Source organism: Talpa occidentalis, unplaced genomic scaffold (assembly GCF_014898055.3).
Source record: "Talpa occidentalis isolate TD23 unplaced genomic scaffold, MPIMG_talOcc4v2.1, whole genome shotgun sequence".
Taxonomy (NCBI): domain Eukaryota; kingdom Metazoa; phylum Chordata; class Mammalia; order Eulipotyphla; family Talpidae; genus Talpa; species Talpa occidentalis.
Window position 1 is genome coordinate 114,143,647 of NW_026555331.1, and position 26,712 is coordinate 114,170,358.

General features: G+C 33.1%; 1 protein-coding gene across 2 annotated transcripts in view; it reads left to right on the top strand.

The window, feature by feature from the left end:
• The window catches only part of SEMA3D (semaphorin 3D), a 175,904-nt gene that overhangs the window by 66,749 nt on the left and 82,443 nt on the right, over positions 1–26,712 (top strand). For both annotated transcript variants that reach the window (XM_054692482.1, XM_037510764.2), the window contains exon 3: positions 14,046–14,206. In XM_054692482.1, the coding sequence (XP_054548457.1) occupies positions 14,046–14,206 (161 nt within the window). The remainder of the gene's footprint in view (positions 1–14,045; positions 14,207–26,712) is intronic.

A 26,712-nucleotide genomic window follows, 5' to 3' on the forward strand; every position in this document is an offset into this window, starting at 1 on the left:
ATATGATTACTTTATTTCATTCTCAGGAGGTTGGTCTGAATGTATGTTGATCTATGTCAGTCACCCAAGTCAGTGTTTGGCATAGTGAGCATTTAATAAGTGCTGTCAATTATTTTTTGTGATTTTTTTGTGTCTTACTAGAAGTTGATGTTTAGTCACAAACCAAAAGTTTCCCTATATAAACATACTTTGAAAAATGTTATATCATTCCCTCTTGGGATTTACAACATATATTAAGATGGTTTCTGTTTACTCTGAAAGCATTTTCTACTAGAGTTATTTTCTTTCCTTGTCCAAGATTGTATTTTCCAGTATTTTTATATTTTGGCCTTCCAGTAATTAACAAGACCATATTGTTAAAGAAGTCATTGTTGACCTTGATAAAAGTAGTATCTTTGAATGGTTAGGAACTCTTTGAGCATGTTAAAATGAATCTTAAAAATCATTCAGGAGTTCAGACTACATAATACAATCTAAAGTGGGTGGTTCTGTTGTCAAATTAATGGGAAAAGAAGATAGCTTGCTTTGCAAGTCTCCCCCAAGTTCTTGGTGAAGAAGTTTATCAATCTTTTGGTAAGTAATCCCATAAAATGTTTTTTTTTTCTATTAAGCAGGTCACTGGTATGTTTTTTCTATCTTGGTGATGTGCCATGTTTGAATGGACTTGCTTGTTTTCAAAGTCTTATTTTCTGTAAACTAAGGCTCTATACTTGTGCTTCTATAAATGTCAGTGTTTATGGATAGTTTTATTCTGTATGTAATACTCACTTGTCAATGTGAACAACAATAGTTTCTGAATGCACAGTGTTTCCAGCATTGTTTTGACAATGAGGAGATAAATCAGTAAATAAAAAGGCAAAAATTCATGCAATCATGTCATTTCTATTCTGATTGGGAAGATTGATCATACATAAGTAAGTTACAAAGCAAAATCGAATATACTAATTACTGTGGAGAAAAATGAATTGGAAAAATTAAAGAATGGTGAAGATGGAGTAGTCAAAGATAGTGTCAGGGAAAAAGTCACTGAGAAAGTGATGCTGTCGCACATACTTAAAGAAGTTACTGCTGCATGTCATGCAGATACTTGGGAAAGGCATCCACTTTGGTAAAGGGAACCAAGTTGTACAAAGTTTCTGAGTTGAAAAGGGGTTTTGCATGCAAGTTCAAGGGACATAAAGAAGATAGTAGGACTAAAGATAGATGGCTAAAGAAGGTAACTTGGGCCCAGAGATTACAGACAATGACTATAGATAATTTTTTTAAAGAATTTTCCTGTAACAGATATATATGGGCAGTAAGCTGGAAAGACAAATTGATCAAAAAGTTTGTGTTTTCATGAACTGGATAACTGCAGTTGAAAGGATACTGTTTACATGCTACTTGAAATAATCTGGTACAGAAATAATTAATGATAGAAGAGAAATGTGGGATAATCCACATCTTATTGAGGAAAATATTGACATGACTCCACTATTTTACTAAAAATAGGTTACTTTTAGAACATGTTGCTATAAGTAGCTTTTTTCATAAAAAAAAACTTATCTAGTTCTTATCTGTGTCAACTGTTATCTAGATAGAGAGTAAAATATATATAATATTATTTTTAAAAAAAATAACATCCTTTTGTTCAATGTTTGATTATAAAGATAATGAGAAAAGACAATCACACTGACACTGTATGAAGTTAAATCATCCAAGGGCCTGTTTTTTTTTATGAGTATATGTCCATTCACTTAGAGTCCCATTTTCTGAGAATCTATGTATGATGTTAAGTGAGGACTTATTACATATACTTTAGAAAATTAATATATAAGGATTTGGAAATACAGACTCCAGAAAGATTAAATAATAGCCCCCATGGTGATATAGGTAGATTATTAAAAAATGGATCCAATTTTCCTGCATTTTCCTAAAACTGCATTTTAAAACTTTCCTAAAACTTGCCTACATCCAAACCAATTATTTAATAATTAAAATCTATTTAACAATGTGTATAAATATCTGTTATAAATATTAGAGACCTGTGGGGTTTCACTGAGTGGTGGAAATTGTACAATAGTATATGGTAAATGATCGAACAGTGCAATGCAAGTATTATTCCAAAAGCAGTCCTAAAATTAAGGCGATACATAAAAGCTTCTGAGTCTTCAGTGGTCGGCTGCACCCTCCTGGCAGGATAGGAGAGATTGTCCTGAGACACTGTAGTTGTGCATGTGTATGAATGGGAACTTTAGAAGGGGCATAGTTTATGTTAAAACAACTTTTGCGGGAGGGGATTAAATCTTGTCAGTATATTTACAGTTAAAAAAGTTCTTTTGACCAGATCTGATACTTAGTTGGTTTACTGTTCTGTATGTTAGTGAAAAAATACACATTTTTATATGCAACTGATAGCTTTATGACTTCACATACCCAAAACTGGCTCTAATTCCTTGGGTCTTCATAAAGGAAATCTTAGAATGAGGTCAATATATGTGTAAGAATGTACTTCTAAGGACATTGTAAAAATGAATGTCATTGGTTCCTTTTAGACAGATAAATCTGTTCCTTTGATAAATCTGTTTTGTATATTTAGACCTATTAACTCAAAAGATACATAAATTAAAGCTAAAGTGCTTTTTAGTTATAATGAAATATACTCATAAGTGGCTTATTTGATTAAAGCCACAGTGAGTCAAATTCAACCTAAAATATAAGATAAACATTACATAATTCCAATGGAATTATAAAGTGGAAGATGCAATGGAAGTATATTTATCTGAGTATATTTTGTAAAAATGATAAGTAGAATGATTTTGAATAATAATTACATTTGTATAAGTAATGCTGAATCTTAAAATATAAAATACAGTTGTAATGGGTGGTAAGGCTTAGAGTTAGAGGACCTAAGTAGGTTTGTCTCTTTCTCTCCATGCAGTAGAGTGATCAAATGATCACTCTTGCTCTTTCTGAGTCTTTCTGCTCTTTTTGCTCTTTTTGCTCTTTCTGAGTCTAGGTTTGTCATCTGAAAATTAGTGGCAATCTTTCTGATTCTACTTGTGAATCAAATTAAATAGTATATATTATAAATATAAATTACAAAGTAGGTTTGTGACAGTTTTCACAGAGATGCTAAACTTAATGTCAAATCATAATTTGACAACTTTACATCTTCCTCAGGTTAATGCACATTAAATGAATGTACTTCTCTTCTTTGATGGAAAAACTGAGGAGAAAAGAGTTTATATATCATGGGTTTAAACTAAGCAAGTCATATATCACTTGTAACAGGTTTTTTTTTTTTTTAGTTATAAGTTCATTAAGTTAGAATAAGTTAGGAATGTACAGATTTGACCAAGAATAACCTTGACCATCTTGTATAAATTTACGCATGCCATTATCTAAGGGTTGAAGATAAACTAGTTTATCTCAAGAATCCAGCTCTTCAGGTCAAGAGGCACACAATTTTCTTTAGCCTTTCTGTTCCAGCTGTGGCTCAAGGACCAATAGTATCAGCCAAGGACCAATAGTATCAGCATAATCTGGGAGCTTTTTAGAAGTGTAGTTCGTAGCCCCCCTCCCAGACTTCCAAATGAGCACCTATGTTTTAACAAGAATCCCAGGTGATTTGAGTACATGTTTAAATCCCTTGAAGCACTGCTCTCCAGTGTCTTATTTCAGGCCCCCTTCCTTTCTCTCCCGCCATCCCCATGCCTGTGAGCATGTGGAGATCACAACAGGAACCTCTTCTGATTGCAGAGCATTAGAGCCACAGCTTGGTTTCTAAATGCACATTAACCTCTCTAAATTATTAATAAGCCCATAATAAATCCTGATTTTGATAGAAGGTAGATAAACCAATGGAAACAAAAATTAGTAGTTTGAAAAATTCATTAAACCTGTTTTAGACTTGTTATGTACAATAAATAATGTTGAATTACAGCAGTAATGTAGACATTATTCTTATCTGTAAGGATTTCTAGTTTTTAAGGCATGAAATAACTGCAACAAGATTGATGCTATAGGATAGGGGTAAATAAAACCATACATTTAAGAGAATTTTGGAAGAGGCAGTGTATGAAATTGAACTTTGAATATTAGGGGAAACTTAGGGTTTACTGAATGAAGTATATATTGAAGAATTGGATGAATTTGATCATGAAACTGACCTAATTTAATTGTGATTTAAGGGGAAAGTGGAATATGCATTATCATGTGGTAGGAATTGTTGAGGAAAGGGGCATGGAACAAAATAGTTTATCAGCCTGTTACAGTAATTTAGAGAAGTAATTAGTATGGATCTTAGCCTGACTGGCAATAGGATAAGTATTTTAGGAGGAATAGAAAGCTTGCACGAAATAGGCTATTGGGCTTCAAAGTTAAGCTGGCTGTTGGTATGAGGTAAGTAAAATGGATGTAGAGGTACCAAATATTTAAACTGGGGAAAAGGAATAATAAGGAAGAAAAACCAAAAAAATAATTCTAGTATTTTGAGCTTAATTGTCATGTCAGTACATTCATTAAAGTCTGTAGGTGTAGATGGTTGTGGGGGGGATGAGAATATCAAGCAGACAATAGGGTGTTCTGTCCTGCAACTTGAGAGAGGCAGTTGGGTTTTAGGTGTTTATTTCAAAATCATCAGCAGAGAACTAACACTTTATGAGAGACAAACACTTTATAGGAAACTGTAAGTGGCAATCATTATTTTATTGTATATGCCTGAAATTCAGAAGAACATAATTCTATAACTCCTCTTGGAAATTCTCTGTACATTTCTACCAGTATTATCCTTTTTTGGACAAATGCTTAAGAACCCTTTTGGAGAAAATCTGGAGAAAAGCTCTATAGATAATAGATACCTGATTTGTTCTGAATGAAAAACCAAACTGAAAGCTTTATGAATCAGTGGAAATTAAATTTTGATTCAAATCTCATATTAAGTATCCAGCATTATTAATAAACTGAAAAAAGTTTCAGGCCAATTTTTATAAATTTATAATAACAATAAGAAGGTCATTCAAATAACTTCCAGAAAAAAATAAACGACACTATCAAAGACTTGGGATATCGGTGATCTCAAGCACATCTTTGGAAACCAGGAGATGGTGTATAATGGACTCACAGCTCTGAGGATGAATGCTGTTCAACCCAGAATGCTACAGTTAACTCAACTATTGATGAAGACATATTAGAGACAATTCACACATGGAGAGTTCCAAAACTTTAAATTTCGGCCACAGTTTCTTAGGAAGCTTCAGGAGATGTGCTTATCAAAATAAGAAAATAAATCAAGGAGGAAAACATTCTACCCAGGAGAGATGGGGTTCAAAATAGATGAGAGGTAGAAGAAAATTTGAGAAAGCTCATCTTAGTCCAGGAAAAAAAATCTGATCATTTCATTTGAAATTTTATGGAGGTGTTTTAAAAAAATTTGAGATTTGATCATGGTCTAAACAATGCAGATAGTGTTCCTTATGTATGTTAAACAAATATGTTAAACACTAAATGTTACAACTGGGAAAATATTGATATAAATATTTTTTTCTAGTAGGGAAGAATTTACCTTGTAGTAGTAATGGAATCATGGAATACATTTTTCATAAAAATGAATATATTATAGTAATTTAGGCGCTTGGTCAGAGGGAAAGAAATGGCAAAAAACTCAAGTTCTTAACTTCTATCAGGGAAAATACTTCTATCAACAAAAATATCTTTAAAAACTTTAAGATGTAGTATATATTATGTATAAATTAGAAATCAATAGACAACAAAAACTAAGCAAATGTGTTAATATGTGGATTAGATCAGTGATGGACAGAATGGGAGAGGAGAGAGATAGCCTTGCATATGCTTTTTAACATTACTTTGTGAATTGATTTACTTTAATGTGATTAATATAATTAACTTTGAAAGTAATGCTGTCATAAAAAACCTATTATCTTTAAGTTATTCTGCTACTCTTTATAAATTAATTTGTGGTGCCCTTAGCTTGACAATTTTTTTGTTCCTATCATATTTGTCTTGCTATATAGTATCCATAGTAGATAGTATATTAAAGTATGATTTTCTGAGGTTTATAGAAACTAAATTCACTATTTGATTGAAAACAAATCCACATTCATTTGTAATATGGCATTTTGACTTAAAACTTTCCTTAAAATTTGAAAGAGGAAAAACTCAATATTTTGAAGGGAGTTAAGAAAATAATTGTCAAAATAGAATCAATCTTCTTTTGAATTATCCTCTTAATTATTCTGTGAAAGGTTATTCTATTACGGCACTACTCTTCTGAAAATGTACTAGGTATTTGTAATTTTAATATTTTTTTCAAAAGTCATTAGGAAAAATTATAGCAAAGCTTTTGAGAATCTTGAAAGGTTCTTCCTCACAGTAAGGATTTAAAAAGACTCATAGTCATAAATTATGAATCTCTCACATAATGGATATATAAAGCATCTATTATTGAAAGCTAGCCAAATACGTATAAACCTGTGGTTTTAAAAGCATGAATGTAGATGGGTATGCAATCCTACTCCTCACCCTTTCCTGGTGAGGGCATAGCTCTGATGATATAATAGGGTTTTTTGTTTTGTTTTGTTTTTAATTTGTGTTTCCCTCTGAAATATCATCTGATTTATTATTGACATAGATCATATTCTATGACCTAATGAACAGAGCGATCTCCATATTCTGTCGTAGAAGAACAAATTAGAATTTAATGTTTTTTCGTTCTGATTTGAATTTACATATGCAGGAAGAAAACAGTCAGGTTGGACTTCTTATCTGGGAAATGGTAATATAACGGTATATATAATGGTAATATAACATAACTATAATTTTGAAGTAATCTTTTGTAGGGATTTTACCTTGACCAATATTCTTTCTTTATATATTTGATATAATTTGAGTTATTAGCTGTGGAGACAAAATGAACATAGAGTATAAGTGTTACTTTTGACAGGTGGACATGAGCTGTCTGCGTAACGAAAACCTTTTCAATAGGATCACAAATCTCAGAAAACCAGGTGGAGGCACTCTAAGAAGAGTTAATTTTTGAAAAGTAGAATCCAAGAGAGATTCCATGCTTTATTTTCAACCAAAAGCTGGAGAAACAAATACAAGTTCATAGAGTACCAAAGGGACTCGTGGGCAACAACATTAGATACTAATTTTCATTTTGGAATAAACTTTACTCCTTTTACTCAATTCCTGATCCAAACTGAGAATGGGCTTTTTGGATGGGATGGTTTTATAGCCAAAATATTTCTGGAAACTATGAGAAAAAGGAATTTCATAGAAGGAATCTTTGGATACAAACAGTCAGTATGAAAGCTCTGGGAATTTAAAGATCAAAAAGAAAAAGTTGAATTTATGGGGGAAACAGGAATAGAAATTCTTTTACTTTTTAGAGAGTTTTTGCAGAAAACACACTAGAGATGTGACCTTATTCAAGAAATCTCAGCACACCCTTTATTGTCCTTCAAGGTTATTTCCTCCAGGAGGATGAAGGGTAGGTGGGGCATTAATTTGTGCTGAATAGTCTAACATGGTAGGGAAAGATCCATTGATCTAGATCCATTTTTGGTTGTAAATTTTCTTAGCAGAGGAATTCTCCTTAGGTTGGAGTAAATTGGACATTGACTTTTCTCAAAGGTCATTTTCTTTTTACACCATGACATTTTGTCTTTAATAACTTTCATTTTTCTTGTTAAAATGTATCATGTTGCTGAATGTCCTTTGAAGGATGTGGGAAGCCATTTTTCTGCTATGTAGCTTTCGTGAGAGAAACTGACAGCTCCACCCAGTTCAGGATTTCTGGCAATAAATGCAGGATTTGAAGGGTATAGGATCTTGTTCATTTAACAAACACTGAGGAAGTCTGTGTTGCTTAATCCTAAATTTATTGGATTCAATGTGACTAACTACTCCCTTCCTTTCTGGAGTGAAGAGGAAGAATATAGACCATCAGGTCAAATGTTTCTTCAGGCTGAATGAATAATTGTATTAAGGGATACTAAATGGGTACAAAGAATTCTTTTCAGAGCAAATGTTTATTTCAAACCATCCCTTCACACAGAGGGCTATATATCTGTGAGTGAGGCGATTCATTGTTGCTAGTCTCTGTCATTAATTGCAGAAGGGGTTTTGTGAAGTCCATTTAACCATTCTGGACTTCACTGAATTAATCAAACAAAATTATTGTTAATATCTCCTTTAGTATTTCTTTGTACTACATTTCTCTTCTACCCTAAGGTTACAGGTTATCTGCTCCAAGAAACAGAGCAGGTACAAGTAGAGAGGTGAATTGAAGTTCTTGATAAAATATTGATATTAACAAAATCAATCATAAAAAGTTCTAATATAGATATCCAGTGTTGGAAGGAGCTTAGCAACCATGTGGTTCCTCTGCCTCACAGAGGGATGAGAGACTGAAGTATCAGTATTTGGCTAGCTAAAGGAAATAGAAAGTCCTTTTCATTTTACTATTCAGAAGATACGGAACAGTTTGCCATTTTAGGTACAGTTGTCCTATGTCACAAATATATTTCCATTTTTTTCTGGATGAGCATTTCCTTTCCACTAAGCAGTAAGATCCACACAAGTACAACTGGTTACCAAAATCATTGTAATAAGAGCAGAGTACCTGGTGATCAGAAATCAGTCAGTTGATTGCCTTTAAAAGTTATAGTTTTTTTAAAGATTTATTTATGCATACAAGTACTGGGGTACAGGCCAGAGGTGCAGGAGGTGAGAGGATTCACCAGAGACAGAGTGGGAATCAGAACAGGCAGAATGACTGAGATACACTGCTGAGGGGAGCAGAGGGTGAGACAGGAGAGGTCTGCTGCGCCATGTGGGTAGGTCCCTGGCTGGCCTGGCATCGAACCCACGCTGCTGCAGAGGCTGAGGATAACTTCACAGTGCTGTGCTTAACCCTTTGCGCCACCAGAGAGGCCCTAAAAGTTAAGTGTTATGAGGACAGTGACTTACTGTCCTGTGCTAGAAATGAGAAATTATTTTAAATATGATTATTAATTGTATGTGGGAAGCATATAATTTCTTATGACTTGTGTTGAGATACCAGATTTTCATGATGACTCTGGACAGCCTCTTAGGAAACATTCACAGGTATACACACACATAATAGGATGTTGTTGATAGGTCATTTGATCCTCAGAACCTTTCTAGTGCACTGTGGTGGTTTATTCATCAAGGATCTGTGAGTCACATATCTCTGTGTCCACAATCGATTTAAATCTACCTTGCACAGTGCCTTTCATATTTAAACAAGTGGAATAAATGAATAATCATATCTTTGCTTCATTTATTTCAGAAATAATCAGCATGTAGATTTTCTAAGAGTGTTTTACTCCAGCAAGAGTGGGAATTTGAGGTCCTGAGCACTAAGTATGATTCCAAACTGAGAACTAGGTGATAGAACATAGAACAATGAATTGCTAAAAGAACAGTTAAGCATGATTATGATGGATTAGGTCAAAGGTTCCGGTAGATAAAACAAAGAATGCATTTAAGTCCTGAAGGTAAATGCTACTGTCATCTCAGGAAGGGTGGGGCTGGTTAAAAAAGTACAGAGCAGGCATGTGTAAAGCAATACACTCACCTCACCACCCAAGGGAAAACAAAACAAGAATTCCTTTTCAAAAAGGTTATAAACTGTGGACAGTCCTAAAAATCACATGCCTGAGAATTTTCACTTTAGGAGAAGAAAAAAAATAAAATTCTGAAATATTGCCAAAATATGAGAATTTATAACTCATGCATTTGCAAACCTGAAGAGCTAGCATCCATTTCTGATTCCTGAAATCTTGGGAGTGTATTAGCTAGGTGTTAAGATGCAGGCTCTGGGCTTAGTTGTTGTTTTATTTTCCCCCCTGCACTTTGGTTGATGGTCCTATGGAAATAAAAATGACTTTGCTTGGTTTGGCAGAAATGCAAGAAAGATAAGCTGCCTGGGGAAGAGGGAACCTATTCCAATCTCTGTTCCAAGGTCTTTTCAAAAAGTGTGCGTCAGCCTGAGAAATTTTCATGTGTAATGCCTAAGTCTAATTATTTAGTTTGGCTACAAAGAACTGGAGAAGTATGCTTTAATCGTTTTGATGCTAACATTGTCACAAGGCAACATTAAATCATTTTAAAATGATAATGCTTCAGGTTAGTCACTATTTTTGGAGCTGCTTTTCTTTGTCAAATCTGTTTGAAACTAAATCCATAGAATTGGTTATGGTAAAAGAAAATAAAGCAAATGACTGCATCAACTTTATTTTCCTCACTGTATAAGTAGAAAGAAAAGAATGAAATTCAAGATTCCTAACATTTTCCTTCTATAATTCTGAGACTCACTGTCTTTCAGAAACTTCTGGGTAATCTCCCTACCCCCACCTTTCCTGAGTCTCATCCACTTTAATACTGTAGCCAAACTTATCTTTCTAACACTCAGTTATTGTCTTTGTCACTTTCCTGTATAAAATATTTTTGTTACCTACATAATATAACCAAACTCCACAGCCTGCCATCTTACTCCCTATTATCTGGAAGCTGCCTTTATGTCCAGTCTCACTTCTCACTGCCCCCACATGTTCTCTGTGTTCCAGCATACAGAAATACTTCAGTTCCACAAATATTTATTAAGCGCTTAATTTGTCTTAGACTCTAAGATAGGTGCTGGGAATTCAAAGATAAGTAAGGCATGGACTTTGCCCTGAAGGAGCTCACACTTTAGGGCAGAAGACATATTAAAAATGCAATGCGTAGGTGTGCTTGAGATGACATATATCCCTTTACAGTCTAGTGCTCTTTCTAAAGCCTGAAGTAAGGATTTCTGTATATCTTTTGTGTAAAGCTTCTATCAATCCCTCAAGAGTGTTCTCAGATATCACCTCCAGTTGTAAAGTGATGCACAATTATTTTGTTAACATTTTGTGTGTTTTGATTAGAACTTATTTCACCAAGGTTGTATTTTATGCACATATCTTTTTTCCACACTCATCTGTGAGTTTGTGGAAGGACTCTCAACATCCTCAAGATGAGAAAATATGCTTCTTTTTAAATTTTTTTTAAGATATATTTATTTAATTTGTGCATACAAGAGCCAGGGTACAGGCCAGATGTGCGGGAAAGTGAGAGGAATCACCAGAGACAGAGTGGGGAACAGAACAGGCAGACTGACGAAATACAATGCTGAGGGGAGGAGTGGGCGAGACAGGAGAGGTCTGCTGCACCATGTGGTTATCTCGCTGACCGGCGGGGCTCAAACCTGTGCTGCAGAGGCTGCAGACAGCGTCATAGCATTGTGCTCAACCAACTGAACCACCAGGGAGACCCAAAAATATGCTTCTTTTTAAAAAATTATCTAGCCCAAACATAATCATATTCAAAATAAGAGTTAATGTTTATTGAACTTTTCCTATCTGAAGGCACTGTTCTAAAACTTTGTATTACCTTCTTCAATCATCATGAGAATTATATGAGTTGGGAAGTATTATAACTTCCTTTTGTATAGATTTTATATAGAGTTTAAAAAATACTGTATCATCATTTTAATAGCTGATAGTTATAAAACAATTACTGTGTACAAGACACTATTCTAGGGCCTCCCTGGTGGCGCAGCGGTTGAGCGCTGGGATGCAAAACTGCCTGCAGCCTCTGCGGTGCAGATTTGATCCCTGGCTGCTCCCCGGCCACTGGAGGAGGGTCCCACATGGCACGCAGACCTCTCCTGCCGGCCGCTGCTCCCCTCAGCAGTGTACTTCGGTCCTTCTGCCTGCTCTGCTCCCTGCTCTGGCTCTGGTGAATTCTCTCATCCTCCCACACTTCTGCCTGTACCCAGTGCATGTATAAATACAAAACAAACAAACAAATAAATAAATAAATAAAACATGCCTCTATATAAAAAAAGACACTATTCTAATGCCCCTCATAGATTAATTCATTTATTTTTCAATCCTAAGTGACAACAAATAGTTTCTATTATTATTCATTTTATAGGTGAGAAAGCTAATGAACAGAGAAGTTAAATTTCTTGTCTTAGATCAGATTTGTGAGACTAGGACATGACCCAGCTGGTCTGGACCTGAGGCACACATGCTTACTCATTAGGCTAAGCCTTGCATCATTTTGTAATTAACATTGTAATGCATGGTATAAAATAATTATTATCTAAGAGCACATGAAATCATAAGAATATATATCATACAACCTGAATATGTGAAATAGGCATTTTCTTCTTAGTTGGGTCAAGATATAATCATGGGATTCTCCTTATGTATTTTCCATTTGTCTGTTTCAGTTTACATTAAAGGGAAATCTTTGTTCAAGGGAAATTTGTTAAGGGCAATTTCATGGAAGATTTAGAATTGCCAGATTGAATAAAAGTTGTGTAAAATGTGTTGTTAAGGCTTTAGGTCACATATATCTTACCTTCTCATTCCATTCTTCTCTCTTTGATTCTTTTTTACAATACAACCAAGGTTGTATTTTATGCACATATCTTTTTTCCACACTCATCTGTGAGTTTGTGGAAGGACTCTCAACCCAATGGAAGATGAGAAAATATGCTTCTTTTTAAATTTTTTTTAAGATATATTTATTTAATTTGTGCATACAAGAGCCAGGGTACAGTATGGAATATTTGTTGGGTATTAACCCAACAAAAATAGGTATACTGCTTTTGGAGATGCTAAAATATGTCATTCCATTGTGTCTTTGGTCTAAAAAGATATATTTAGCTTAATAAAAATAATTAGTAAAAGTTCAGACTTCCATTTGGTATAATATTTGTGAACCAAAAATATTACTAGAACATTTATATTTATTAAAGCTCACTCAACTTAAGAATTCAGATAATATATCTTCTTTAGCATGCTGTCTTTTAGTTTAAACTAAGACAAAAATCTAGCTTACTCACTAAGGTGAATAATATTTAGCCTATTGTAAATGAGGAAAAAAAGAGTGAAGTACTTAAAAATATGATCTAATAATAAAGTACAAACTTGATGGATACAATGCATAGCCTTTAAGTTTAAGAGAGCCATATCTACTTTAGAGAGCTTGAAAGCTGTCACGATAACATTTTAGAAGTATATCGATTCTTATTTCTGAAACATTTTATCTTTCTGTCTTTCTCATCAGTTACTTGAAAATAATGGTTTAAGTTAAAAGTCCAGTAATGTAATGGACTTTAGCAAATGTTGAATGATATTATTACTCTATTGGTATTTAATACTCTAGGGCTATGGAAATGAGAAGGTATGATAATATTTGGGGTAAAATCTATTGAAAAAGATTTGGGTTCATGCGCACTGAGATCTAAATTTAGATGGGGTAGTTTCTTCATGTCACAATTATACATGAAACAAAGATTTAGAACCTACAGGAAGTGTCAAAGAGAAATGGAAACTGGAACTGAAGTTCTATTATCAACTTTGCCAGAACAAATATTGTGATTTTAGGGCATATTGCTTTACCTGGCTGGAATTAAACAGCTTTATTTATGAAATTAGTTGATTTTCAAACTCCCTCCAGACTTAAATTCTAATTCCATTACTAGTTCAGAATAATTTTATTTGGATTCAGCTTCTTTCTTTGTGTCTTCCTGAGTATATAAAATAGACACAATATAACCTTCCAAACATCAGCTTCTATTTAAACATAAAACTAGGTGGAGAAATGCTATGAGATATATCTTGGCACTTATTTTGCATATGTGGATTAATTTGATTAGTTTGCAAATATTTCTGTAGGTAGATGTTTGATTAAAGGTCAGCATGTGGCTGTGAAGTGTTTTATATTTAATTGCTTCTGTATGTTCTATATTCACTTTAATATTGTGAATTTTTCATATGTAAGATCAATATTTTATTAGTAAAATACAAATATAATAAATTATATCTTTCTAAGTAAGTATGTGCTATTTGCATATATCTAAATTGGAACTTTTATGCTGCTTTAATGTATTTACGAAGTGGGACATTGCATATATTGTGGCAAATAAATATTTTGCTTACTTAGAATTATTTTCTTTCTGTTCTTTTACCTTATCATAGATTTGCTGCTTTCAAATAGCTGTATTCCCTTTTTGGGGTCATCAGAAGGACTGGATTTCCAAACCTTTCTATTAGATGAGGAACGAGGCAGGCTGCTCCTGGGAGCCAAGGACCACATCTTTCTGCTCAGTCTGGTTGACATAAACAAAAATTTTAAGAAGGTCAGTTCATTTATATATAGTTCACAGGCTGCATTTATTTTTATCTATGTTCTTCTCTTTTGTTTTGTGTTAAATGACTTGATATCAAATGTAGCAGGTCAGATACTTACCAAAAAAGAATATATTAAAAACATATTTCCTCTGACATACATTTTGAACTTTTATGGATTTTAGTATATACAAATATACCTTGCCAAGAGTCAACAGGTATAGTAATAAGCTATTGAAAATATGAATGAAAATTATTAGAAATTAGTAAATGTTAACTATAATGAAAATATAAAGTTTTATGTTGAGAAGCTGGCAAATGAGTTATTCATAAAGAATTAACATCTGTATCTATAGCAATTACAAGAATAATTTTATTGACTTTAAATAAACAAGTGAGTGTACTTTCAAATGATAGTGTGGCTATGGTAACATTTTAATGCTATATTGTTTTCTCTATACTCTTACTTTGTATCTGTACCAGTTTCTCCTTCAGACTCAGGTCATGAAGAATAATAATCCCCCAACTATGGACTTGTTAAGAACACTCTTACTACTAAAAGGAAATGTATACTAATCATTCAAAACAAGAAAAGCAATAGCTGCCTTGTCTACATTTCCATCTAGGACTGTGATGCCCAGAGGAAAAGATGCCACACTTCAAACATAATTAAGTACTTTAGTAAATATCAGTATCTGTGCAAGCAAAGATAAATTCTAAGACTAGAAGACATTGAATGACTGCTGAGGAACATATATGACCATCCTATATCTAAGAGGCATTTTTTAATTGTTTTTTTTTTCTTTCTCTTTATTTTTCAGAAGTGGGTTTCAGGTCAATTGTTCCCAATATTGAAAATATATAGAAAATTCTTCCTATTCAAAAAGAGTTGTTTCTAGGTCATCATAGAACCTTGAAGCTTATAACTTTGACCTACAATGATGACTCTCATTTAACCATCTAATTCTGAGATAATTTTAATAACTTAAAATCAGTTATTTGAATATTATCAGCTTTTCAGTCTACAAAAGCAAATTATAAATCTCCTTTGTGTCAATATTGTTTAATGCCTGCATTAGATACAACACTTTCTGCTCTTAGTTTAATTTTTAAGTAGTTCTTTGACACTTTTTAACTGAGGTCCACTAAAGAAAAAGGAATTGTTTTTTATACTGCACAGACTTGATGAAGACAGTCTGTGAAAGCAGATACATTTGTCGGCATGTCAAGTAAATTGTGTTTCTTTTTTTTCCCCTCTAATGAATTTTTTTAAGTTTTATTTTTGTATTCCCCATACAATTGCAACCCCCTTATTTTGACCCCAACCCCTCCCCCCCCCATTGTGTCTCTGGTTCATAGTTGTTTGTTGATTTTGATTTTTTCTTTCTTATAGCTATTCTTTTTCCCGGTCCCTTATTTAGGTTTTCTAGATTCCTGCTATGAGTGAGACCATCCAGTATTTTTCTTTTTCTTTCTGGCTTATTTCGCTGAGCATGATCCCTTCCAGTGCCATCCATGTTGCTGCAAATTGCAAGTGTTTATCTTTTTTGAATGCTGAGTAATATTCCATTGTGTATATGTACCACATCTTCTTGATCCAGTCATCTATTTTGGGGCATTTGGGTTGTTTCCAAAGTTTAGCTATTGTAAATAGTGCTGCTATAAACACAGGGGTGCAGGTTCTCTTTGGATTTGATGTTTCTGTGTTCTTTGGGTAAATACCTAGGAGTGATTGCTGGATCATGTAGAAGCTCGATCTTTAGTATGTTCAGGACTCTCCCCACAACTTTCCATAGTGGTTGGACCAGTTTGCACTCCCACCAGCAATTCAGGAGAGTTCCTTTTATAAATTGGGTTTCTAGAAGAAAGAGCAAGGGCTAAATGTTGCCAGTAGTTCTTTATTTGTTTCAGCCTAAGCACTTACAAGCAAATCAAGTTCTTATTTAAAATAATTTGTAGCCTGAATATTGTTTACAGTAAAGTCAAGTTGATTATGTGCTAGAATCTGAAAAATGTGCCTTCTATCCTGCCATTATTACTCTATTCCACTTATTCTTAAGATTGTGTTTTTATTTAGGAATTAATTTTTAAATTACTCGTACTCCTAGGAGAACCTAGTGATGGTATCAACAATTGTCTCAATCATCAGTAAATATCCTAGCAGCAGTTTTTTGGAAAAAGTTTCAAGTAAGCCTTAGTCAATATTTCAGATTTGTTTTAAGAGATACTACATAGCTAACAAAGCTTGTTCCAAATATATCTCAGTTTTAGTACAACAGTGAAAAGCAATTCATACTTTAAGGAAGCTTGTTTTTGTGCTGCTCTGCCTTCAGGGATTGGAAGAAAAAGTCCATTTATCTGAACTGAGTGTATTAGATCATTGCTTAAAATAAATTCTGATAATATTACTTCCTCTGTGGCTATTTTAAGCAAATCTGACTTTGGCAGTATTCCATGTTTGAAATGTGTTAATATTTAATAAAATAAATGCTTATGAAATATTGATTTCCCTTATGATATTATTGAAGTAAATGGTTATTTGAACAAATTATAAAGTTAGGGTCTGTACTAGATGTTTTCTGCCTAACTGACACATCTTTATATCTCTGTAATATGTGTAATTCATAAAGGAGTTATGTATGCAAAGGTAAGAACTTATGTTTATGTAGGTATCCACCTTTAAAATTTAAATAAATCATTCCAGTGCAAAAAGGTACTCTGCAGTAGCAAATAAGTGTCAAGATATAGTACTTTAGCAGTGTTTAGACTTAGGTGGTTTGCGTTGGCTCAGTGCCCCTCGGCAAAAATCCAGACTCCTCTGTGGAAGAAACCACACACAATCTGTGGGACTGAAGGATGTCCTTTGTACTCTAGAGTTAAAGCAATCTACAATGTAATCGAGTTATGAGTGACTAGTTGGGAATTTTTTTCCTCTAAGAAATTTAAAAAAAGATCAGTAGAAAGTATTTGATAGAAATATCAAATTTTAGGATATGTATTGAAAAATACTCCTCATCATTTTAAATATACCACAAGTCCTTAGTGTAGAGTCACCCCAAATTATAGCATAATCATTGTCAAAACTTATTCAGGAATATTTAATATTACCCTTGTTATTATCTTTCTCTGTTCAGACTAGATTTTGAATTTGTTCTTCATTATAATGAATGGTACAGGTATATACTCAATAAACTTTGGTGAATAAACGACTGCAGAGAAAGAGTCAAAATTACAATTAGAGTAAAAATTAAAACTTTCAGAGCATTTGCACTCTCTAGAAAGTAAATATTGGGTAGATTGAGGTTTTTTTTTTTAACTTTCTAAAATTTAGATAAGAAGAATATAGCTTTGATTTTTTTTTCAATTTCTATAGGAACTTAGTAAATGTAAGAGCAAATATGAGTAAACACATCACGGGAGATATGACACCTCATACTTTAAATAGATTTTTCCAAAGTTTGTCCAGAAGGCCTCTCTTCCATCAGTGACTATCTTGTGACTTTCTCTCTGACACAGATTTGGGATAGGTATGCACTTGATTTCACATTCTCTTTCTACACAACACTAGATCAAAATGGAACAATTAGAACCAGACAGAAATGATCCCATTCCAAGTGATATACCTGGTTCTGGAATTTTTATTTACCACTCCCAACAGTTGTGGTATAGATTGAATTCCCCAGACATCAACTATGAAATAAAGATTAATTTATAGGCTATTTGTAAGTCATTGTTTTTGGGATCAATGTCTGTGGGATAGTAGCTAAGGAAGTAGTATTAGGCAAAGGGAAAATTGAAATATGATGCAGTCCCAATAAAAACCTCAGATGACAGGTCAAATTGATAAGGTGACAAACATTTTAATACTTTCCTCTAATTGTGAGTATTGATACATTTATTCAACTGTGTTTAATCCTGTAAAAGAGAATCTCCATTTTCTCCCTAATTTATTAACTATGATCATCAGTGTTATCTCTAAAAACAGAAATCTAATCATATTTTCTTTGCATTTATATACTTCTAACAGTTTCTGATTTCTGAGAAAAGTCAGTGAATTAAGACTTTTATTCACTTTATTTTTTTATTCACTTTAATGCCATTCCAAATTCCACCTTGTGTTTAGTCTCACTTTTATGCTCTCTTCCTTGTTCCCTTACTAACAATTGCACATTCTTTCTGTTTCCTTTCTTTACTCTTAACTGCCATGTTATTTCCAAAGTAAATAATTTGCTTTCAAATTGTGTATCTTTGCTAAAACTTTCTAAAACTGTCATCCATTTTCTTGCTTACTTCACTACTTTTTGTTTTTGAAGGCGATTACCTAATTTCACTTTTCTCCTTTTCTCTCCAAGCCTTCCTCATCTTCAGGTGACATGACATTTTTGTTGTTGTTGTTTACTTAGAACATTTTTTTATTTTTATACCAGTGTTAGATGTTCTACCTAACATAATTATTATTTTTCATTTGTGTAAATTGGGGGGGGGCTATTTTTCATGTGCTTCTTCACTTTTTTGCATCTCCATTTTACACATAAAAGACACTGAAATAATTTTTTTTATAATATTTTTTAATTGGTAATTTTGTCTTTTCCTTTTTTGAGTATGATATCAATATAGTACTGTTATCAACCTGCATATTGTTAGCTTAGGATAAAAGACACCTAACTTGGATCTAAAAAATAAATAAATGTTATATAATAAGAATACTGTGTAGAATATGGGTGGTTGTATGTGCTTAGTAAGTTACCTAGGACCTAGTTCTTTCTGTGTGTTAGAATGACATTCTTCGTATTGGCAAGATGGCTGCCACAGTTTCATCGGTTACATCAGACAAAGGAAACCGAACAAGATAAATGACCATCCCTTATTATGTCTCTTTCTTAGAAGAAGATTATTTTCCCCAAACCTTCCCTCATATCTCATTGCCAATTTGTCAATTTCATTCTTAAACTCTAAAGCGTGTTCAGGTAAACATGTTTAAGAAATGCAGTAGAATAGACTAGTTTCTCCCTTCCATATTTACATCTCTCATAGTTTAAGTTAACTGAATATGCCCAGTGAATGCTAATGTGCCTCAGCCCTTAGCATCCTACCTCAGTCTCAGGTCAGAGGGAAGTATATTAAAAAAGAATTTTAACAGTTATTGAGAACGGTGGTCAACTATGAACATATATTTATTTCCATTTATCATTCATTTATAAGTGATACATTAAAAACCTGTTCAGTGTAGTCATAATAATGAAAGTGTTTGACATTTGTACAATATGGTTTAAGGACCTGTGACTTCTAAACAAATGATTCTTAACTACATAGCATCTGTCACTGTGATTATAAATGGACATTCTATACCTCAGCCAGCCTTAAGTAGTCCTAGAAATAATTCATATAAAATCCAGAGTCTTCTTTATGTAAACTTCAGGAGTAATATATACAAGCTGAAATCTCTCTCTGTTTCTCCAACTTTTTTTTTTAAATGGAATCATACTTGACAATAAAGAAAATGTCTGATACATTATGTTTAGTTATGTTTCTTAGTTGGGTTTCTGAGTTAATGAATTGCTGGGATCCTTCCATTTGAAAATGTTACTCATTTTGGAAGCAGTTCAAATTATACATGGGTGGGGTGAGTCTCTAAACCAGGATATAAGCAAACAGATCACAAAGGAATGATTTATTAAACTAAGTAATGCATTTGTATCCATATTATTCAGCATTTATTGCTTGGTTTTCTTTCTTCTTCTTTTTTCCCCCTAAGTGACTATAGAGGCAAATGAATAGACCAGTGAGAAATAAACTTACTCTGAGACTTCAATTATTATATATTTTTCTTATTATTCTAACATAAACTAGCATATCAATTCATGAAATGTAATAATAAGCTTAATATTTCCTCCCACAATCCCTTTCAATCCTCTCTGTGGGGCTAGTTCTTCTCATGTACCTGTTGGGTGATTCCAACAGGTTCTGTGGCTTTTGAGATCACACTTAGGTAATAGAGACAATAGTCCAACAAAACATCCAATCTACTATAATAAAACCCCATTGAAAGCTGAACCTTCTCTCTCCTTCTTCCCATCTCTGCTTGGGCATGCCATGAGGAAAGGCTTTGTTATTAAGGAGCTCTTACGGAACTTCATTCTCTTCTCTACCTAATGCTTCTCCTCTTCCCTAAGCTTTTTAAATACAATGGGTGACCCCTCTAGAGTAGAATAAGGAGAAAGAATGATGAGAGGCTCCATTGAGACTGACTGGTTTTTCATTGCAGAGTCTCTCTATCTCTCTCACTCTCACTCTCATCTTTGAAACATTAATTCATAATATTCCACAAACTGTGTACTCAATAGCAAGTGCTTCTCAGGATCCCATCAAACCATTTCCCTGATACCTGCTTCTCATCCTGGGGATTTTTCAGGCACATGACACAACTGTCTCAGACAAAAACAAATCCTTTTCAAGGGGAAGGAAAAGCTTTCTAATCTTCAGTTTCCAACTATTTTAGAGCTTGAACATGAATGAAATTTTCTATATGATTCTTAGCTACCTACTTTGAAAATTCCTGTATCTTGACCTAATATCCCATTTTGAAATTTTCCTCAACTAAAAGTTCTCTAACATTTTCTTTTCTATCAAATCCATAAGAAGAATCTTAAGGGTGAGCTCATTGTATATTATTCCTGAAGTATAGATACACTTGTAATATAGGGGTAATCAAATGGAGTATGCTAATTCTTGTTAATATTATTTTTGAATATTAATAGCCTCAGTCAAAACAATTGCATTTTTTATCTTGTTTCCCATGCTTTTCAATAGTATCTCTATAGAGTTCCAGTAAATTCTAATGAAGAATTTAGATAAAAAAAAAGAGTTTAGGGCATGTGTGAATCCATTTTTAAATAATCTTCAAAAAGTTTACTTTCATTTTGATAATATTTAATTATCTTTATTCATTTTTAAACAATTAGAATATTTTTTCTTGAAAGTGATATGTGTCAAATTTAAATATTATCTATAAAATGATCAAATAATTTCTATGTTGATTTATCAAAAACAAAGATCTTTAAATGAGCCCCAACAAACCTGTTAACTAAACTCACAGTGTTGAAGGCAAAAGCAGTATAATACTTAAAACATTTTGGTTTAAAGTAATTTATGTTTACTTTAATGTGAAAAATGCCAAATAAGATTTCTGAATAAGTAAAGAAGTTTTCTTAAGGGTTTTAAAATGAGAAAGTGATGTATGAAAGCAATATATCAATTTCATAGCCTACCTAAGATAACTCCATCTTTTTATGGGGTAACCTGAGGTAATTTCATTTCACCTTACTAAAATTAAGGTCCCTATATTTATTTTAAGAACTTTGCTCTCTTGGTTACTTAACAGCATACTTGGGATAAATGTAAAGGTAAAATGCTAAATTCTAATAAGAGGATAGAGTTTTTTAGCAGAATGCTAGGAAGACAGTTCCACATTTATAGATTTGACCGTCCTTTTATCTTCCATCTAGTGCTCATAAAACAATTTGTATTATTTTTAACATGAAGACTAAGTATGCAATTACAAAAATGAGACATTACTTGAATTTCATGAGACTCAGTTCCTATTTTTAAGTACTTATATTAGGAAAATAACCAAGCTAAATGTGCTTGTAATTTTAATTATAATAATTTTTCAGTGGAATATTTAAACACCCTCCTTTGTGTACCATGAAAGGCACATTGTGATTTTACTTTCCTTAAGGAAGTCTGGAACAAGAGGGTTTTCATACACAAGGATCCTGTACTTGCTGCTTTATACATAGTAGAAGCAGAGATGCTTTTATAAATCAGAATGACCTTCTGACTCCAGTCCTATTAACTCACTTCATGGTTAACTAGGACATTCTCATTGAATGTTTTTACCCTGTATGCCTATTAACTATGAGGAAATGCTCAGAACTAGGAGTTTCTCATTTCAAGTCAAGTTTTTGATAAAAGAAAATTGTCACCCTTTTTATTCTTAGTTAACACTTAAAATTAAGAACATTTAAACACTTGGAAGCCATGTGGACATAGTAATAAATTAACTTTTCTATAAGGGACCCTGCTTAGTTTCATGATGATTAATCTGTTCTTATTGCCTGTGGAGCACATGCTGTCTAGTAATCATAGAAGTAAAACAATTGCCTCGTTCATGGATATGTTGGCTCCCTAGCCTGGGTGCTGATGTGCAGGTACCATCTGGTCACTGTACTAGACTGTCAGGATACTGTCAGATTGCTCAGACTCCTACCAGAACTTTGACAAGAACTCTTTCTCTGTCTCCAGGTTTAAGGAAAATGTGACAGATCACTACTCAAGAATTATTGAGTGCTTATTATATATGTGATACTGTGCCAGGTGCTAAAGAATTAGAAAGAAGAAGTAATGTCCCTTGCTACTCAAGATCAGTGGTCACAGGGCCCCGCTGGTGGCATAGGGGTTAAAGTCAGTGCTATCAAGCTTTTGCCAATCCCCGGCCAGGCAGCTGACCCACATGGCGCAACAGACCTCTCCTGTCTCGCTTGCTGCTCCCCTCAGCAGTATATTTCAGTAGATCTGCCTGTTCTGCTTCCCACTCTGTCTCTGGTGAATCCTCTCACCCCCTGCACCTGTGGCCTACACCTCAGTTCTTGCATGCATAAATAAATAAAATAAATCTTTAAAACTTTTTAAAAAATTAAAAGATCAGTGGTCATTAAACTTCAAAGAGGCATATATTCCTTTAGGAACAAAATGGAAACTGTGACCTGTGTTCCTTAGAAAATGTGCAATCTGTCCACAAGCATAATTCCACAATCGCCAGTGATAATTCAAAATTATCTTTCCATTTGTGGATTTCTAATGATTTATTTTCATTTGTATGCTGCAGTAACATTTTTCTTGCATTTAAAAGTGGTACATATTTAATGAGTTACTACTGTGTTCCTAGCACTTTTCTAGATGCTGGAAATATAATGCTGGAAAATAAAACAGGTTATGCCTCTGTTTTTATGGTACCTCCAATTTTAGGAGAGGGGATGATGGAGATGGAAAAAAAAAAGAAACAAACAGGAAAATATTACATTTTTTTAATGTGAAATTCCTGAAAGACTACTTCAGATTGATGATCAGAGAAGGACTTTCTGGGGACGTGATATTAAAATGGATACCTATTGTAAGAAGGGACATCCAGAGGTGTATTCCAGGGAGAATAAGCTCATGGATAATAATGAGATACTATTTGCAAATGCAGCTTTAACTGCTAATGGGTAAGACTTTAGACACTCAAACTCACATCTTGTAATTCCACTGCATTTCATTGATCTTTTACTCCTAGGAAAATGTTCCAAGCTAAATATACTTGTAAAGGAAGTGTCAGATTGACATGATAAGCATAGTGTATTAGAGATGACTGTAGAAGATGATTAAAATATACAAGAGCTGAGTGCTCAAAATAGAAAGAGACAATTCTTATCTAGACTCCATGAAGAAACTAAGTGGCAGATCAGAGGAATAGACAGAACTCATCTTCTTCTGCATTCAAGCATATTTTCTTGGGAAAGTTGACACCCTGCCATTATATGTAAATCTAAACTTCTCAAACTTGAGAATGAAACTTTTCATATGTAACAGTTCCTACACCAGTTTCAATTATGCAAGCTTTACCTTTGGTGCTCCTGTCTTTATTTTTCAGTAATTTATTCTCTAAGCATAGATCCTCTACCTCTCTATCCCTGGGCTTGGGAAACTGAGTAGCCAGTAATCATTGGTGTTTCACCTTTAAGAGCAACATATTTCCCGCTTCTTTGTAACCATTCAAAAAACTTGAATCCTATTATTGAATAGAGTTGGTTATTTGCTTTTTTTTTAGGGCTCTGAAGTTTTGTCTTTAATTAGTTTTATGAACAAGTTGTAACTTTCTCTTGCATATTCCATTCAGTTGTTTTGGCATCTCTGGCTTAGGCCAAAGGGCATTTGACTGAACTTGCACTTGCTAAGTTGAGTCAATTAAATTGCTTCTCCAAAGATGAAACAAAGAGCAGATATAATTAGAATTTCCTTAGGATGTTGTTATAAGACCTTATCATTATTTGAATGTTTCTGTAACTTGTCTAAGATTAAATAATTAAAAATAAAGTGTCTGACATTTCACCTTACTAAATGATAACTGTTAATGAAGTATATAAATTATGAATGAAGTTAAAAATTTTAGGGACTTTGCTCTAAGTTCCTCTTGCTTATATTTTTTTTTCCAAAGTGAAGTATAAATGCTTTAAAAAGCGAACAAATCTTTCTGTATTTTAAACAGATAAGCAAATAAAATAAATATAAAATAACTGGATCATATATTTTTAAATGCATATTGTCCTATTATATAATAATAATATTAAATCTTCTGGAAAATGTTTAAAATCTGTATTTATAGCATATGATCACATGTAATGTGACAATGAAGGCAATTTTCATTTCATTCGATTGTATCTTTCCATAATCTGTGTTCTTTAATTCTAAAATGTTTGTATATATGAGGTTAATACTTGATCCTTCCAAATGTAAAATGCAAACATTAATCTTTAGTATTGATCAGTTTCATTTTTTCAATATGAAAAAACACAAATATACTAACATGGTTAAATTAGTAAATTACAGAAGATGGGCACGATTTAGCAGACAATGTTTTAAAACATTATAAATTATCACTACTAGGTGGGGAAATAGTATAAATTTATTTACTTCTGTTCACCACTATAATTTTCTATTATTAACTTGATCCATAAGATTAATGCTAAAATTAAAGCCAAATTCAACCTTGAACTGTTTAGCAGTAGTTCAATTAGTAGTTACACTCTTGGTAACTATGTCAAGGGGATTTTGGACTCATCTAAACCCTGTTTGGTTCTGATGTGTATAGAGAGCAGAGCAGTAAGCTTTCTATATACATGAGATCCTTGATATTAAAGTTTCAAGGCCCTAGATACTACTCCCTACCAAATGACAGTCTTAAAGCCTGTATTGGGTACATCATGGAATGTCAGTTAAGAACTAACATTCTATATGAATATTTCAGGACTAATATGACAGTTATGCAAGTGACACCTCTACTTTTGGTATGCCCTTTACATAAGTAGAAAACACAGTATCCGTGGGTAACTTTCTAGGAGTATAGTACAACTGCAGCAACTTTTACAAACAGGGGTAAATGTTTTGTTTGTCCTGCTTAATATAGCTTTTAAGCTGGCATGATACAGCATATGCAAGGCACAGAAGTACAAGACCATGTATATATGTCATTGTTATTACTGATCAACTCACAAGCAATGAGAATATTAATAACCAGGCCTAAAAGCTATTCACATTACCAGATGCTTTTTGATATTATGGATGTTGCATTTTTATTCGGTGGTATCATTTCTGCTGGAGAGTGAGGAATTTTCAAAGCTTCAAATAATTTCAGGCTCTTGAGTACCACAGACTTTTGTGAAAAGTGATGGAATTTAAGGCTGCAAATGAAATATGCTGTTCTATACTCAGGGTTAATAACTCCCTCGCTTCCTCTCCATACCTGTGTATCTCTCTTGGTATTTATTTCTAGTTCTGTTTTTCCCACTCCACATAACACACACACACACATACACACACACACACATACACACACACACACTACTAGAAAATGTGGATGTGGTGGAATGCTTTTATATAAAGAGATAAGAGATATGTCATGTTATGCGTGTTACTTCAAACAAGCGTAAGTTGAACATATTTCTGTCAATCCTATGCCAACCCTAAGTGTAAGAATATAGTTTTTGGTGTTTTTATTATTTTTTTAGACTGAATTAAGTGAAAATCTTTTTCTTTAGATACTTTATCAATGAGGAATCAAAGGAATAGGTTTTTAAAAAGTTTATTATAATGACTAGTTGGCAAGTAAAAGAAAATCTCGCCATAAATCATAATTAAAATGATATCTTTTAGTTTTGGCACAACTACAGTGATTTTTTTTTTCCTTTTAAGTAAATGTTTAGTGTCTGGAAGATAATCAAATGTATCCTAAGTTGTTATAATTAAGGTAATTCTATTTGTGATTCTTAAATTCTTGATAACATTGTGTCAAAATAAGCCAATATATAATCTCAATAAATCTTTATTTCTAGGGGTTGAATGTTACCTTTGAGAAGTAAAATTATCTTTGTGATCGTCTCTTAGAATTTCAGTACAATAATAATAACAATACAAGGCTGATTTCTATTTTTAACAACTTCTACATGTTATGGTATTCAAGGTGAAAGATGAAAACAGATACTATTTTGGGGGAAATTTGCTTTATAAACAGAAATAAGAAGATTTGTTAAAATTGGCTTTTGGAGTCTGACAAATTCTTAGTTCTTTGTATTTTCGGTGTATCGCTACTAATAAAATCTTGATTATCTGAAATTTATAATTTTACCATTATGGTTTCATTAAAATGACACAATTCAATTTATAATTATATGACTTAAAATCAATAACTGAAAATGCACAA